Raw genomic sequence first — 13,234 nt, forward strand, 5'->3', positions numbered from 1 at the left:
GGCTCGAAGGGGAGTGTCCCCGACTTGTTACTCTGGCACGTGAGCACACCTGTCTGTTTGTCCGGGGCCCGAACTTGTCTGGCTTCCGGGGTTCCGGCTCTGGCACCCTGCCAGGCACACTCCCGCCCTCCCCAGCCCCTCCCCAACCCCTCCCCAGCAGTGGCACTTTCTATCCCAAGGCGGTCTGGTCGGAAAGCCGGCCCCGGACCCCTAACCCTCCTCCCACTCCGTCTGAAACAGCAACAGCTAAAACCTAGAGCCTCCCACTACCACCTTCATTTTCCTCTCCATTCCGACTGGGGCGGTCTCGGGGCGCACGCCCCCCGAGCCTCGCCCTCCTCCTGACTGCACGATGAGCTGAATCTCTAGGGTCGTTCTGAGCTCGGGAACTCGACTCTGACAAGTCCCGGGGCCCGGTGGCTCCATGGAGCCCACAGAGACTCCGCCCACCCTGGAGTGTCCCTGTTTGGAGAGTGGCGAGAACAGCAGTGACAATTCTGAGACCCCTGCTCCCTACCCTCGTCCTGCTCCCAGTACTCTGTCCCGGGAGGAAGAGACCGAGGAGGAGCTGCCAGAATGCCGCCGCCGGCGGCGCGCGCGCTCTTTCTCGCTGCCCGCCGACTCCCTCTTGCAGGCGGCTAAGTTACTGCAGGCGCCGCCGGCCGAGAGGCTAGGAGCGGAGGGCGGCGAGCTGACGGGAACAGAGTTGCCCAGCCTCAGCAGCTGCTGTACCAAGTGCAAGAAGCGGGTGCAGTTTGCTGACGCACTGGGACTGGACCTGGCCAGCGTGAAGCACTTCAGCCAGGCCGAGGATCCACAGGTGCCGCCCACTGCGCTCGCACGCCTCCGGAGCTTCCCGATGTGCGCCGAGGACCTACAGCAGTTCGAGGAGCTGCTAGCAGCAGCGGCGACGGCGCAGACCCCTACGCCCCGCACAGCACCAAACCTGCCCCGCCTGAGGCCGCTCTTCCAGCTCCCGGAGCCCCGCGCAACAACCGAGCTCCTACGGCGGCAGCGCGTATGCCTGGAGCGCGTACACTGCTCGGCGCCCGGGGGCGCACAGGTGACCGGCTCGGGCCGCGTGCTTGGCGGCCCTGGACCGCACGCTGTGACTGTGCGCTACACCTTCACCGACTGGCGCTCCTTCCTGGACGTGCCCGCCGAGCTGCAGCCCGAGTCAGAATCGCCATCAGAGGCCGCCGGGCTGGACCTCGGGGATGGCGCAGACGAGCCGGGTGCAGAGCGCTTCCACTTTTCTCTGTGTTTGCCGCCAGGCTTGACACCGGAGGACAGCGAGGACACAGACGCGTCCCAGCCCGCTGTCCACTTCGCCATCCGCTACCGCTGCGCGCAGGGCGAGTACTGGGACAACAACGCGGGCACCAACTACACGCTGAGCTTCACGCGCCCATCGGACGCGCCGTGAGCCCGGAACGGGGACGTGTGTCCCCGCGCAGGGCGCTCGGAGGAGGTGGGAAGTAGCTAGCCAGCATCTCCAGATGGCTGGCAGTGGGCGCTCTGGCGCGTCCCCAATTCCTGGATGACCTGCAGAGGGCCGACCAGCCAAGGGCTCTCAAGCTCCTCCTCAATCCCTTAGGGCTCCTGCAGGGGGCGCTCTAGGGAGCCCCAGTCTCTGGGGGACCTGCAAGGGCCCTCTAGCGCGTCCCCATTCCATGGAGGACTAGCCTTCAGCCTGAGGTTGATGAAGCCGGGCACCGAAGAGAGGGAGTTGGTGAGCCCAGAACTCACACGCTAGACGGATTCTGTAAGCCAGTAGGATCTCGGCATCCACAGGTCTCCTCGGCGGGAAGTTCCTAGGGGGCTCCCGCAGCCCATTCTCAACATCCAAATGGAACGAAACTCCCACGGCCCCTGCCACCCCATGCAGTGACTTTCTCCAAATAAATGGCTTTGAGGACCCTGGAATTTGCTGTCATTTGTCTGCTAGAAGCTGTCCTGAGACGCACGTGAGATGAAAGCCATCCACCCTGACCCCCCCACGACTCCAGGCTGGGCACGCTTCACACCGAAACCTGTACAATCAGGGTGGGGGGCCCCACCCATTCCCTGGGATTTATTTGCCCAATCTGTTTGTGTACCGATGTCTTTTCTAAAAGTAAAGGGCTCTTACGCACGCCTTAGTGGCATTTTATATATTTTGCACAGTGCTCTCCTGAACTTGGGAAAGGGATCCCTGGTGTCTCAAGGTCGGCAGGTGTAATCCACCTGGAAAATGAGGCGGCTCTTCCCATAAATGTCACAGCCTTGGAAGCCTAATCTCAGAAACGGGCCAGGTTCGGGTTTGTCTCTTGGAGGTCTTTTGGGTGATCTTTTCAGCTGAATCACACACGAAATAGCTCTTTAACTATATATTTCTACATTTCCCCTTTTATTCCTCCTCTATTTTTTTTTTCTGTTGTGAAAGGGTGAGATTTCTTGTGCTAGGCGAAAACCGGTTCTCAGAATTCTCAAAATGTTTTTATTGTAATAAACGCCAGAGTCATATTTCAGAACTGGGTTGCATGCAGCAAGAGCAGTTTCTGGTGTGGACAGAGCACACAAGACCTGCTGCACTCCTGCTTGAGCATTCGTGGCCTGAGAGGCCGCACGTCAGGGGACTGTCTGTCCCTGTCAGTGATGTAGTGAGGAGTGGGGGCATGACAAGCAGGTGCTCTACCAAATGGGCATGTTAGGGACACTGGGCATGGATACTGCTGGCCAAGATGACGTGGCCATGGGTGGCCAACCGGCTCAGATGGGGCCCGAGTTAGACAGCAAGTGCTAGATGTCTGGACTTGACTCCTTCACAGTTTGGCCAGCCTTTGGTAATCACTTTTGCCTGTCCCCCCAATTTGTATTTTCCAACATGTGATTATTGTGTCAATTATGTTGGAATGGTATTCTTTAAGGAGGGCCTACTTTCACGCGGTTCCCTGGAACTGGAATATGCAGCCTGTTTTTTTTGTTTTGGGTTTTTTTTTTGTGAGCTGTAGAGTCAAACCAAACTATAACTGCCCTTCCAGCAGGTTTTTAGAGACAGTTAGTCACACAGGAGGAGACTGTGCAGCTGTCTCCCGCTAAGCACCTAGTGGGTTAGAATTTATTGCCTTCAGGATTGCAGCACAGCTTCTTAACACTTCTTACCACCTGAAGCCAACTTGAACTGCACCTTGATTTTGTATGACTTGTAAGCGATGAATGGGTTTGCGATTTTTAAAAAATGATTCATGGAAATTAAAAAGAAAAATACTGCTTTGTAGCATATGACAATTGTATGTAATTATCATGTCAGTGTCTGTAAGACAAATTTTACTATGTCATGCTTGTATGCTTCTGTACTTGTAAAGCTTCTTTATAGCACCACGAGGAAGAGTTGAATTGACCCAACAGAGGTCAAATAGCTCCTAAAGCCTAGAGTATTTGCCATCTGGCTATTTACAGAATGTTTGCCAACTCCTGTTTCCGAGACATGCAAAGAGCTATGCTTGATAAGGCAGTAACTACCAAAGCAAGTTAGACCTTAGTGAACTTGAAATAAACTTCCTTAGTAAATATTTTACAATTGTTTACATTTCTGTCAGTTATCTTGGCTAAAACAAATACTAAGACATCATATGTGCTATTACTACTCTATTAGAGAAGAGTCTTCCCCATGCCATCTTATTTCATGTAAGAAGTATTAACAGCCCTGAATAACTGAAATGCAGCCCTCATTTGCCATAGCTATCTAGTACTGCTATAATACAAAGGCCCAAGTGAATGTCTATTAACAAAGGGATATTTATCTTCTTACAGTTTAGGAGGGAGCTCTAGTGACTTAGGGGTAAGGAATTGCATTTCTGACACAAAGCTATGGGGTTTGAATCCACATCCACCCACTCCACCAATGGAAAAAGATGGGCAATCAACTCCAGGGCAATTTGTTTCTGAAAACCCACCAGAGGGTCAGATTTGGGTCAGTTCAAATTTGATTACACATAACAACATTTTGGGAGGCTGAAAGTCTGAATTCAAAGGATTAGCTCTGGGGAACACTTTTTACCTCTCTCAACTCTGGAGAAGACCCTTATCTCTCCAGCTTTTGGAGATGGCCATATGTCATCTGAACATCCATTTTACCAAATCCCAGTTTTACTGGTTTGGTTAATGTCCTTTACATCTCAAAAGAGATTGTTTCAAAATAGAGTCTACATTAATCCTGCCCTATAAACATACAAAGACAACTAATTCCAATTGGGACTATATAGCCTTAGGTGTAGAGGTTAGGGTTTTATATACATATTGGGGAGCGGGAGGACATAACATTCTACCATTCAAAACTTCAAAATCCATGTCCTTGCCACATGTAAAACACTTTCACCCCATTGCATCATCCAAAACCTTTTAAACTACTACTATTAACGTCCTGGAGCAAAATTCTCCTCCATTCATCTGTGAACCTATGAAATATAAACTGCAATTTATCTATTTACAAAGTACAATGGTGGAAAAGACATAAAGTAAACATCTCCATTACTAATGGGAGATATTTCTGTTCTTTTACTTCAGCATCTTTTCCCTTTGTTTTGGCTTCTGGTTGTGTTTTTTGTTTGTTTGTTTGTTTTTATTAATTTTAATGAAAGTTTACAGAGACTTAGGGGTTCCAGTCATTCATTGTTGCACTTTCTCCCTGCCCACCCCCTCCCCCCAATTCACTCTTCTTGAAAAGTAAAAGAAAAACTCTTTCATTGTTATGCAATCCCTTCCTCCAAGTCCACTCCACTATGCAGCCTTAATTCTGGACTTGTGTAATGACACGAATACCCAATCATATATCCCTTTTAAACAGTTCTCTCCCTCATCTGTTTCAATGTAATATACATCATTCTTCCACTCCTTTTTCTGTCTTCCCTCAAACCTGATGTCAGTCCTGTTTTACAACAGTGGTCCTATGCAATATTTGTCCTTTTGTGACTGAGGTATTTCACTCAGCATAATGTCCTCCAGGGTCATCCATTTTGCATAATATTTCCTGAGTTCCTTGCTTTTCAATGCTGCATTGTATTCCATTGTGTGAATATACCAGAGCTTCTCTATCCATTTGTTTGTTGATGGGCACTTGGGTTGTGTCCAGCTCTTTGCTATTGCAAACAAAGCCTCAATAAACATGAGTGTGCATATATCTACTTGGGTGGCTGTTCTGGTTTCTTTAGGGTATATATTCCCAGTCGTGGAATTGCTGGGTCAAATGGTATTTCTATTTACAACTTTTTGAGAAAGCGCCATACAGTCTTCCATAGTGGCTGTGCCATTTTACACTCCCATGAACAGTGAATAAGGGTTCCAGTTTCTCCACGACCTCGCCAACATTTGTTACTTGCTGTTCTGTTAAATTTTGCTAGTCTTACTGGGGTGAGATGATATCTCAGAGTTGTCTTGATTTGCATCTCTCTTAGAGCTAGGGATTTTGAACATTTCTTCATGTGTTTGTTTGCCATCTGAATGCCTTCTTTGTACAAGGACAGACAGATAGATCCATGGAATAGAATTGAGAATCCAGAAATCAGCCCATCTACCTATGGTCAACTGATTTTTGACAAGGAGATGATATCAGTTAAGTGGGGAAATGACAGCCTTTTTAACAAATGGTGCTGGCAAAATTGGAAAACTATCTGCAGAAAACTCAAGCAAGAACCACACTTCACTCCATACACAAAAACCAATTCAAAGTGGATTATAGAGGTAGGACTAAAACCAAGGACTGTAAACTCCATTAAAGAAAGAAAAGCTTGGAAGAACTCTAGAAGTCCTAATCCACAACATAAACAGTCTTCCAAGCTAGAAAATCTACAACCAAGAGAGGATAAAATAGATGAATGGGACCCTCTAAGAATCAAATCCCTATACACATCCAAAAACTTCTCCAACAGGGTAAAAAGGGAAGCCACAGATTGGGAAAAAATATTTGGTAATAACATGTCTGACAAGGGACTTATATCTAGAATTTATAACATACTCGAACATCACAAGATAAAGGTAAGTAACCTAATTGAAAAATGGGCACAGGATATGTTTTGGCTTCTTGATACTCTAGCACAATTTTCAGAGTCTCTCCTGACATCCATTTTGGTTTTTTCTTTCTCCTCTTTAATTTATCCTCCTCTGAAAATGATCCAAAAATGACTGGAGCAGCACATCAAGAGAGAACTGCCAGATGTGCAGATTGAGTTTAGAAGAGGCCATGGAACTAGGGATATTATAGCTAATTTTAGATGGCTCTTGTACATAGGGTTGCTATGAGTCGCAAGCGACTAGATGGCACATAACAACAACAACAGATGGATCTTGGCTGAAAGTAGAAAATATCAGAGCAATGTCAATCTGTGTTTCATTGACTATACAAAAGCATTTGACTGTGTGGATCACAACAAACTGTGGCTGACTCTGAGAAGAATGGGAATCCCTTGAAGCTCAGTATCAAGAAAATGAAGATTCTCACCACTGGGCTGGTTGGCAGCATCATGATGGATGGTGAAAAGATTGAAATTGTTAACACCCTTAGTTTGCTTGGCTCCACAATCCACACTCTTGGTACTAGCAGTCAGGAAATCAATAGAAAAATTGCACTGGGAAAGTCAGCTGTCAGAGACCTCTCCAGAGTACTGAAGGACAACGACATTAGTCTGGAGACTAAGATATGCCTGGTTCAGGCCATAGTGTTTGCAATTGTTTCCTATGCATCAGAGAGCTGGACAATGACTAGGGATGATAGAAAGATAATTGATGCCTTTGAGCTATGGAGCTGAAGAAGAGTTTTTAGTATACCATGGACTGCTAGGAAAACAAACAGGTTCATCCTAGAGAGGGTCAGACCAGGCTGCTCCTTGGAGGCAAGGATTCTGAGGTTTCTACTGACATGCTTTGGGCATGTTGAAAGGAGGGACCAGTCCTTGGAGAAAAACATCATGCTTGTAAGGGTAGAGGGACAGAGGAGAGGGAGACCCTCGATGAGATGGATTGATACAGTGACTGGGGTTGTGAAGGTAGGTGTGTCGGAGACAGTAAAGTTGGCACAGAATAGAGCAGGTTTCAGGGCTGTTGTATTTAAAGTTGCTATGAGTCACAAGTGACACCACCTCTGTAATGACCTTTTACTCTCTTCATGAATAAGATCCTTGATGTTAATGCATCTTGATTGCATGTTTGGTCAATTTTGGACTGCAAGATTTAGTAAAAATTTTCAATTTCCTTTTCTTTGGCTTTAGCTCTAAGAGCATATATTTGAATAATAGTCATGTTAACAGGTCTTCTTTGTATGCATATGGATAATACCCTATCACTTATTGTACTTCAAGATAGAACTTGAAATTGACTTTTTGACTATAAATGCAAAATCATGCTTCTGTTTTTCATTCTCAGCATACTATACTATGTGATTATCTGCTTCAGAGTGGCCAAAGCTAGTCTATCTCAGCTCGCAAATGCCTGGAAAGTGGATGTTCATGCATTCCAGTTCATTTTTCACAACTGCCAGTTTTCCAACATTCATGCTTTGTAATATTCCAATTATTCAAGGATGTTTTTAGCTATTTTTGTGATTAACTTTCAATCTGGGCTCTACCTCTAATACTCTAACTATACATGCTCCTCCACAGTTCATAGAGTTTTCAGAGGCCTGCTATTTAAGAACCAATCCTGGCCAACTCTGATTCCTAGTCTGTCTTAATCTAAGAGCTCTACTAAAACCAATCCATCATGGGTGATCTTTGTGGCATTTGACACACTGGTAGCATAACTCTCAGCATCACAGCAACCCATAAGTTATCTCAGTACAGCAAACTGACAGATAAGTATTGTACTAATTAGAACAATGTATTTCCCAAATACAGCAAACTGACAATTTATTCTTGTACCTCTAACTGCAAATCAGGCATATAAATATCATGTTACCAGATCCATTTGAAGACTGCACAGATGTGGTAGGATGTACTCCTCAGTATGTCAGGAAATTAGAGGAGTGTTGCACTGGGAAAATCTGCAGTCAGGAGACTCTGAATTGAGAAGCAATGATGTCATTTTGCAGACTAAGGAGTGTCTGATTCAGGCCATAGTCTTTCTGATCACTTGCTATGCATCTGAAATAAGGATAACAGAAGATGATTAATGCCTTTGAGCTGCGATGTTGGAGAAGAGTACTGAATATCCATGGACTGCCAAAAGAACAAACAGTTATGTCTTGGAGAAAGTACAGACAGAGTGCTCCTTGGAGGCAAAGACGATAAAGCTTCATCCCATATATTTTAGGCATGTTGCTTGGAAAGGGACATCATGCTTGGAAACGTGGCAGGTTGGGGAAAGAGAGGGAAACCGTCAACCAGGTGGAAGTGTGGGGATGGCACAGGATAGGACAGGGTTCAGATCTCTTGTTCATAGGGTTGCTATGACTCATACTCGACACTACAGCACCTAACAACAATAACAACAGTGGGGGAAGCTATTGGAGGGAAAGACGGGATTAAGAGACGACAAACAAGCACAAAACTCAGTAGAACGAATGACATTAACTCTTTAACATTGAAAATAATCCTCTCTTCTATGTGAGAACTCAGAGAGTCCTAGTGGCTTAATAGCATGACTTTTAGGCTACCAACTGAACCCGCTAGCAACCCTATAGGAAAAGATGAGGCAATCTCTCCTGGGAAATATTTACAGCCTCAGAAACCCAGTGAAGAGTCACTGTGAGTTGGAATTGACTCAACCACAGTGGTGTTTGGTTGCTGAGAACTCTTGGTAAATGACCTTATCTCCAGACTCTGGCTGGTGGCTACACCCTCTGGATTCTGGGGCCTCATCCAGACTTAGCCCATTTCTCCACTACAGGTAGCCTCCTACTTGTCTGTTCCCATCAAAGCAGTACTCTAAGGAAACAAGCATATTTATCTGAAGAATCATGTGTGCCTGTTGGAACTTTCAGGGTCTAGATTCTAAGAGGAGACCTCTTGCTGCTGGACATGTTTCATATAGCAGCCTCACTCCATCAGCATTGTTGTTGTGCATTGTTGAGTCAGAACTGACTCACAACAGACCCTTCTACAAGTTTTCAGAGGTAGTTAATGGCAAGGGAGAAAACTGCCAATCCTTCTCCCATGGAGCAGCTAGTGGATTCAAACCTTGTGCTTTCAGAATTGCAGTGCAGCTTCTTACCACTAAGCCACCAGGGTTCCTTTGGCATTGGTATTGTTGTTGTGTGCCATCGAGCAGGAACTGACCCATAGATGACTTTCCGGATTGTTTTCAGAGGCAGTTAATCACAAGAGAGGAAATTACCCATCTTTTTCCCATGGAGCAGCTAGTGGATTCAAACCTCATGCCTTTGAGATTACAGTGCAGAGTCTTACCACTAGGCCACCAATAAGTGGCCCCATTTTTCTGGTCCATCTGAATGTTGAGTCCACCCTTCATCCCCAGTGGGTCCCATATCTTCTTCTGCTTGAGTATGGCACTCCTGCTCTTCAGACCGCTGGCAGCCTCAGACTCTGGAACTGAATTGGATTCACAATTCACACCTTTGGTATGAGCAGTCAGGAAGTAAGGAGACACATTGCCCTGGGAAAATCTGCAGATAAAGACCTTTCCAAATTATTGAGGAGTAGTGATATCAGTTTGAAGACTAAAGTGTGTCTGATTCAGACCATAGTCCTTTCTAATTACTAGCTATGCATCTAAGACCTGGACAATAAGTAAGGATGACAGGAAAAGAATTGACACTTTTGAGCTGTGGTGTTGGAGAAGAGCACTAAATATCCCATGATGGCCAAGAGAACAAACAGATATGTTTTGTATATGGTGCAGCTGTAGTGCTCTTTGGAGGCAGGAATGGTGAGGCTTTGCCTCGCATACTTTGGACATGTTGCTAAGAGGTGCTGTTCCTTGGAGAACATGATGTTGGGAAAGTGGAGAAGAAGACCCTCAACCAGGTGGATTAACAAGGTGACTGCTGCAATGGGCTCTTGTGTGTCAGAAAGTGTGACGATGATGTAGGATAGAACAGAGCTCAGATCTTTTGTTCATACATTTGCTATGAGTCGTGCTCAACTCGACAGCACCAAACAACAACAATAAATGTTCTATAAACACATTAGTGTTCTGTGGAGTGCTTCTCAATTTTTAAATTCCTCTTCTGTTTTGCACAATAGTCTATTGTGCTATGTACCATAGTTGTTCACTGTTCATCTGCTGGCATGCACTTGTGTTTTACTCTTTCTTTTACACTGTTGTATAACATCAAGTCAGAACTGACCCATAGCTAACCCTCTGCCTGGTTTTCAGAAGCAGTTACTTATATGCCCAGCTTTCAGAAGTTGGTGAATTTGAAACACATGCCTTCAGGTTTTGCAGCACAGCTTCTTACCACTAGGCCAGGCATCTAAAAACTCCTCCAACCTTAACCCATTACCCAATTCCAAAACTGCTTCCTTATTTTACTTATCTATTAGAACACCACTTCACTCCTGGTACCAAATTATGTGCATCTTAGGCATACTAACATACTCACAGGTGTCAGGACAATTCTGACTCATAGCGCCCCTTCATTGGGTTTCCAAGGCTGTACATCTCTTAACAGGAACAGATTGCCTTATCTTGTTCCTATGCAGATGGGTTAGAACTTCTGACTTTCCAGTTACATCATTAGCATCACACACAAAATCTTTCTGAATATGGTTTTTAAATGGCTGGAATAGTACATCAACAGGAAACTGCTAGAAATTCAACTTGCATTCCAAATGTGGAACAAGGGATGTCATTGCTAATATCAGATAGATCTTGACTGAAAGCAGAGGACACTAGAAAGATGTTTACTTGTGTTTTATAGAGCATACAAAAGCATTAAGATGAATGGATTATAATAAATTATCAAGAATATTGTCAAGAACTGGAATTCTAGAATACTAACTGTGCTTATGCAGAACTTACACATGAACCAAGAAGCAGTTAGGTTCCCATAAGTCACGAACAGACGGGAATTAAAATCAGGAAAAGTGTGTGACAGGGCTGTATCCTTTCTCCATACCTAAGTAGTCTGCATGTTGAACAAATAATGAAGAGGCTGGATTTTATGAACAAGAATGTGACATCAAAATTAAAGGAAGGCTCATGAACAAGCTGTATGGTATGCAGAGAACATAACTTTGGTTGCAGTAAATGAAGACTTGAAGCACTTACTGATGAAGATCAAAGACTATAGTCTTCAGTGTGGATTACACTGCAGCATAAAGGAAACCAAAGCTTCACAACTAGATTTATAAGCAACATTCTGAGAAATAGAGAAAAGATTGAAGTTGTCTAGGTTTTCATTTTACTTAAACCCACAGTTAACACTCACAGAAGCAGCAGTCAATTCAAATGATGTACTCAGCAAATATGCTGCCAAAGATCTCTTAAGTGATAAAGAGCAAGGGTATCACTTTAAAGATTTAGGTGCACCTGGCCCAGTATTTTTTGCTTCCTTTATTTGCTTATGAAAGTTGGACAATGAAAATCAAAGAAGAATTTGAATTGTTATGTTGACAAAGACCATTGACTCTACTATATATTGCCAAAAGAACAAACAAATCTGTCTTGGAACAAGTGCAGTTGGAATGCTCCTTAAACTGTTTTAGACTCAAATGGTTATACTGTTTCACGCATACTTCAGGGATAATACCAGGAAAGGCTAGTCATTAAAAAATAACATACTTAGAAAAATAGAGAGTCAGTGAAAGACAGAAAGACATTCAAGGATGTGCATTGGCAACACGACTTCAAGCAGAGGTTGTGAGGTGGCACAGACTAAGACAGGGTTTCATTTGGCATAGGGCTGCAGTGGGGGGAGACGATGGACAGCACCTAACAATAGTGCAATGCCCTTCCCAAGCCTTAGGCTCTGGTGCATTTTCCTCTTTCTTCAAGTACTTCCTGAATAGTGAAAAGTCCTTCCAAGTATTTCCCACCCACTCCCCCAAGAAGCCAAATGTGTCCATATTAAATATTTTAACCCCTCCTCAGTTTTTTTCCTCAACATTTCAGAAAAATTACATACAGTACTCTCTGTATTACTTTATCCTTTAACAATATGTAAATTTGCCAACACTTTAAAATGATCAAACCCACCCCTGCTCCCAACAAATTATCACAAGCACCTGCAATTGCTGCATGTGCAGCTTTTCAATCAATTGAAAGCTTCAAACCTTTTCGTGCACTAAAGTAAGGCTAATGGGCATATTATGCTAATTTTTATAAGCTGACCAAATTATCAATAGCCTTTTCATTCCCATAATGAAAGCACTGCATTGCTTAATAATAACTGGTTTTCATTGGGACCAAGCTTTCACGTGCTCCATTAGTGTCACTTTATCCTTTAAAATTGTTCCGTCATTTACTAACTGTAGCTGCATGCGTTTACAGTGAACAAGGGCATTTCACCTCTTTCTCATTGCTTTACTGTTTCCACTTTATTTTCAATTGTAATCTGTTCCTTTTCTTTGATGGGTCACCGGCTCTTAACAACAATTTTCACATTGGAAGCCTGGTTACAAGGAGAAATAAAAGAAAACAGTCACACACTCAATCGCATTAATGGGCACGTGATCCAACTTGAAAAGGGTAATGGAGTTCTCTGATCATGAACATCGCAAAGTAGTATGTGCTTTTGTTACTGCTTAATTTAAAATCTTCCTCCAATAAGCCATGGTAGTTGATTTTTAAGCATGAGGGCCTAGACCATCGTCCTGCATGCTGCTAAGCCCAAAGCATCAGCTATTCAATGATTCAATGAGAGGAAGATGTGTAGCTTCTCAGTTGGCATCCACATCCTTGGGAACCAGAGGACGTCTCTGTGAGTTGGAGGTGACTCCACAGTAATGAAGCTTTTCTTAAGTCAAGCTGTCCTGATGTCAGACATTGTTAATCTGGGACTTACTGTACAAAACATAGCCTTTAGATACATAATTCAGTACACAACATCTGCATTTTTAGTAACCTACAAAAAGTGCCTTAACACATACGTCCTGGTAAGACATGAAAATACTTACTTTGGTTTAGACACATCTCTTCTGACTATGCAGTGTTTCCCAAAATTAATAGGGCAAGGGGAATTTTTAAAATAATCATTTGTTAATGGAAGAACATTAGCAATTAATGAGTTATAATTTACATTTGGAATAAAGAGGCCTTTTGAAAAATGGCCACAATGATATAATGACTATTTAATTCACAA

At 44.1% G+C, this 13,234-nt stretch overlaps 1 protein-coding gene across 1 annotated transcript; it reads left to right on the plus strand.

The window, feature by feature from the left end:
- Positions 1-424: 424 nt before the first annotated feature.
- On the plus strand, positions 425-1,426 carry PPP1R3G (protein phosphatase 1, regulatory subunit 3G). Its single transcript, XM_006888761.1, has one exon. The coding sequence runs from the start codon at positions 425-427 to the stop codon at positions 1,424-1,426; it is 1,002 nt and encodes a 333-aa protein (XP_006888823.1).
- The last annotated feature ends 11,808 nt before the right edge of the window (positions 1,427-13,234 follow it).

The sequence above is a fragment of the Elephantulus edwardii genome, unplaced genomic scaffold (assembly GCF_000299155.1).
Source record: "Elephantulus edwardii isolate Elephantulus edwardi_28Jun2011 unplaced genomic scaffold, EleEdw1.0 scaffold00071, whole genome shotgun sequence".
NCBI lineage: Eukaryota > Metazoa > Chordata > Mammalia > Macroscelidea > Macroscelididae > Elephantulus > Elephantulus edwardii.

Coding starts and splice junctions, on each gene's coding strand:
- PPP1R3G (XM_006888761.1), top strand. CDS start 425: ATGGAGCCCACAGAGACTCCGCCCACCCTGGAGTGTCCCTGTTTGGAG.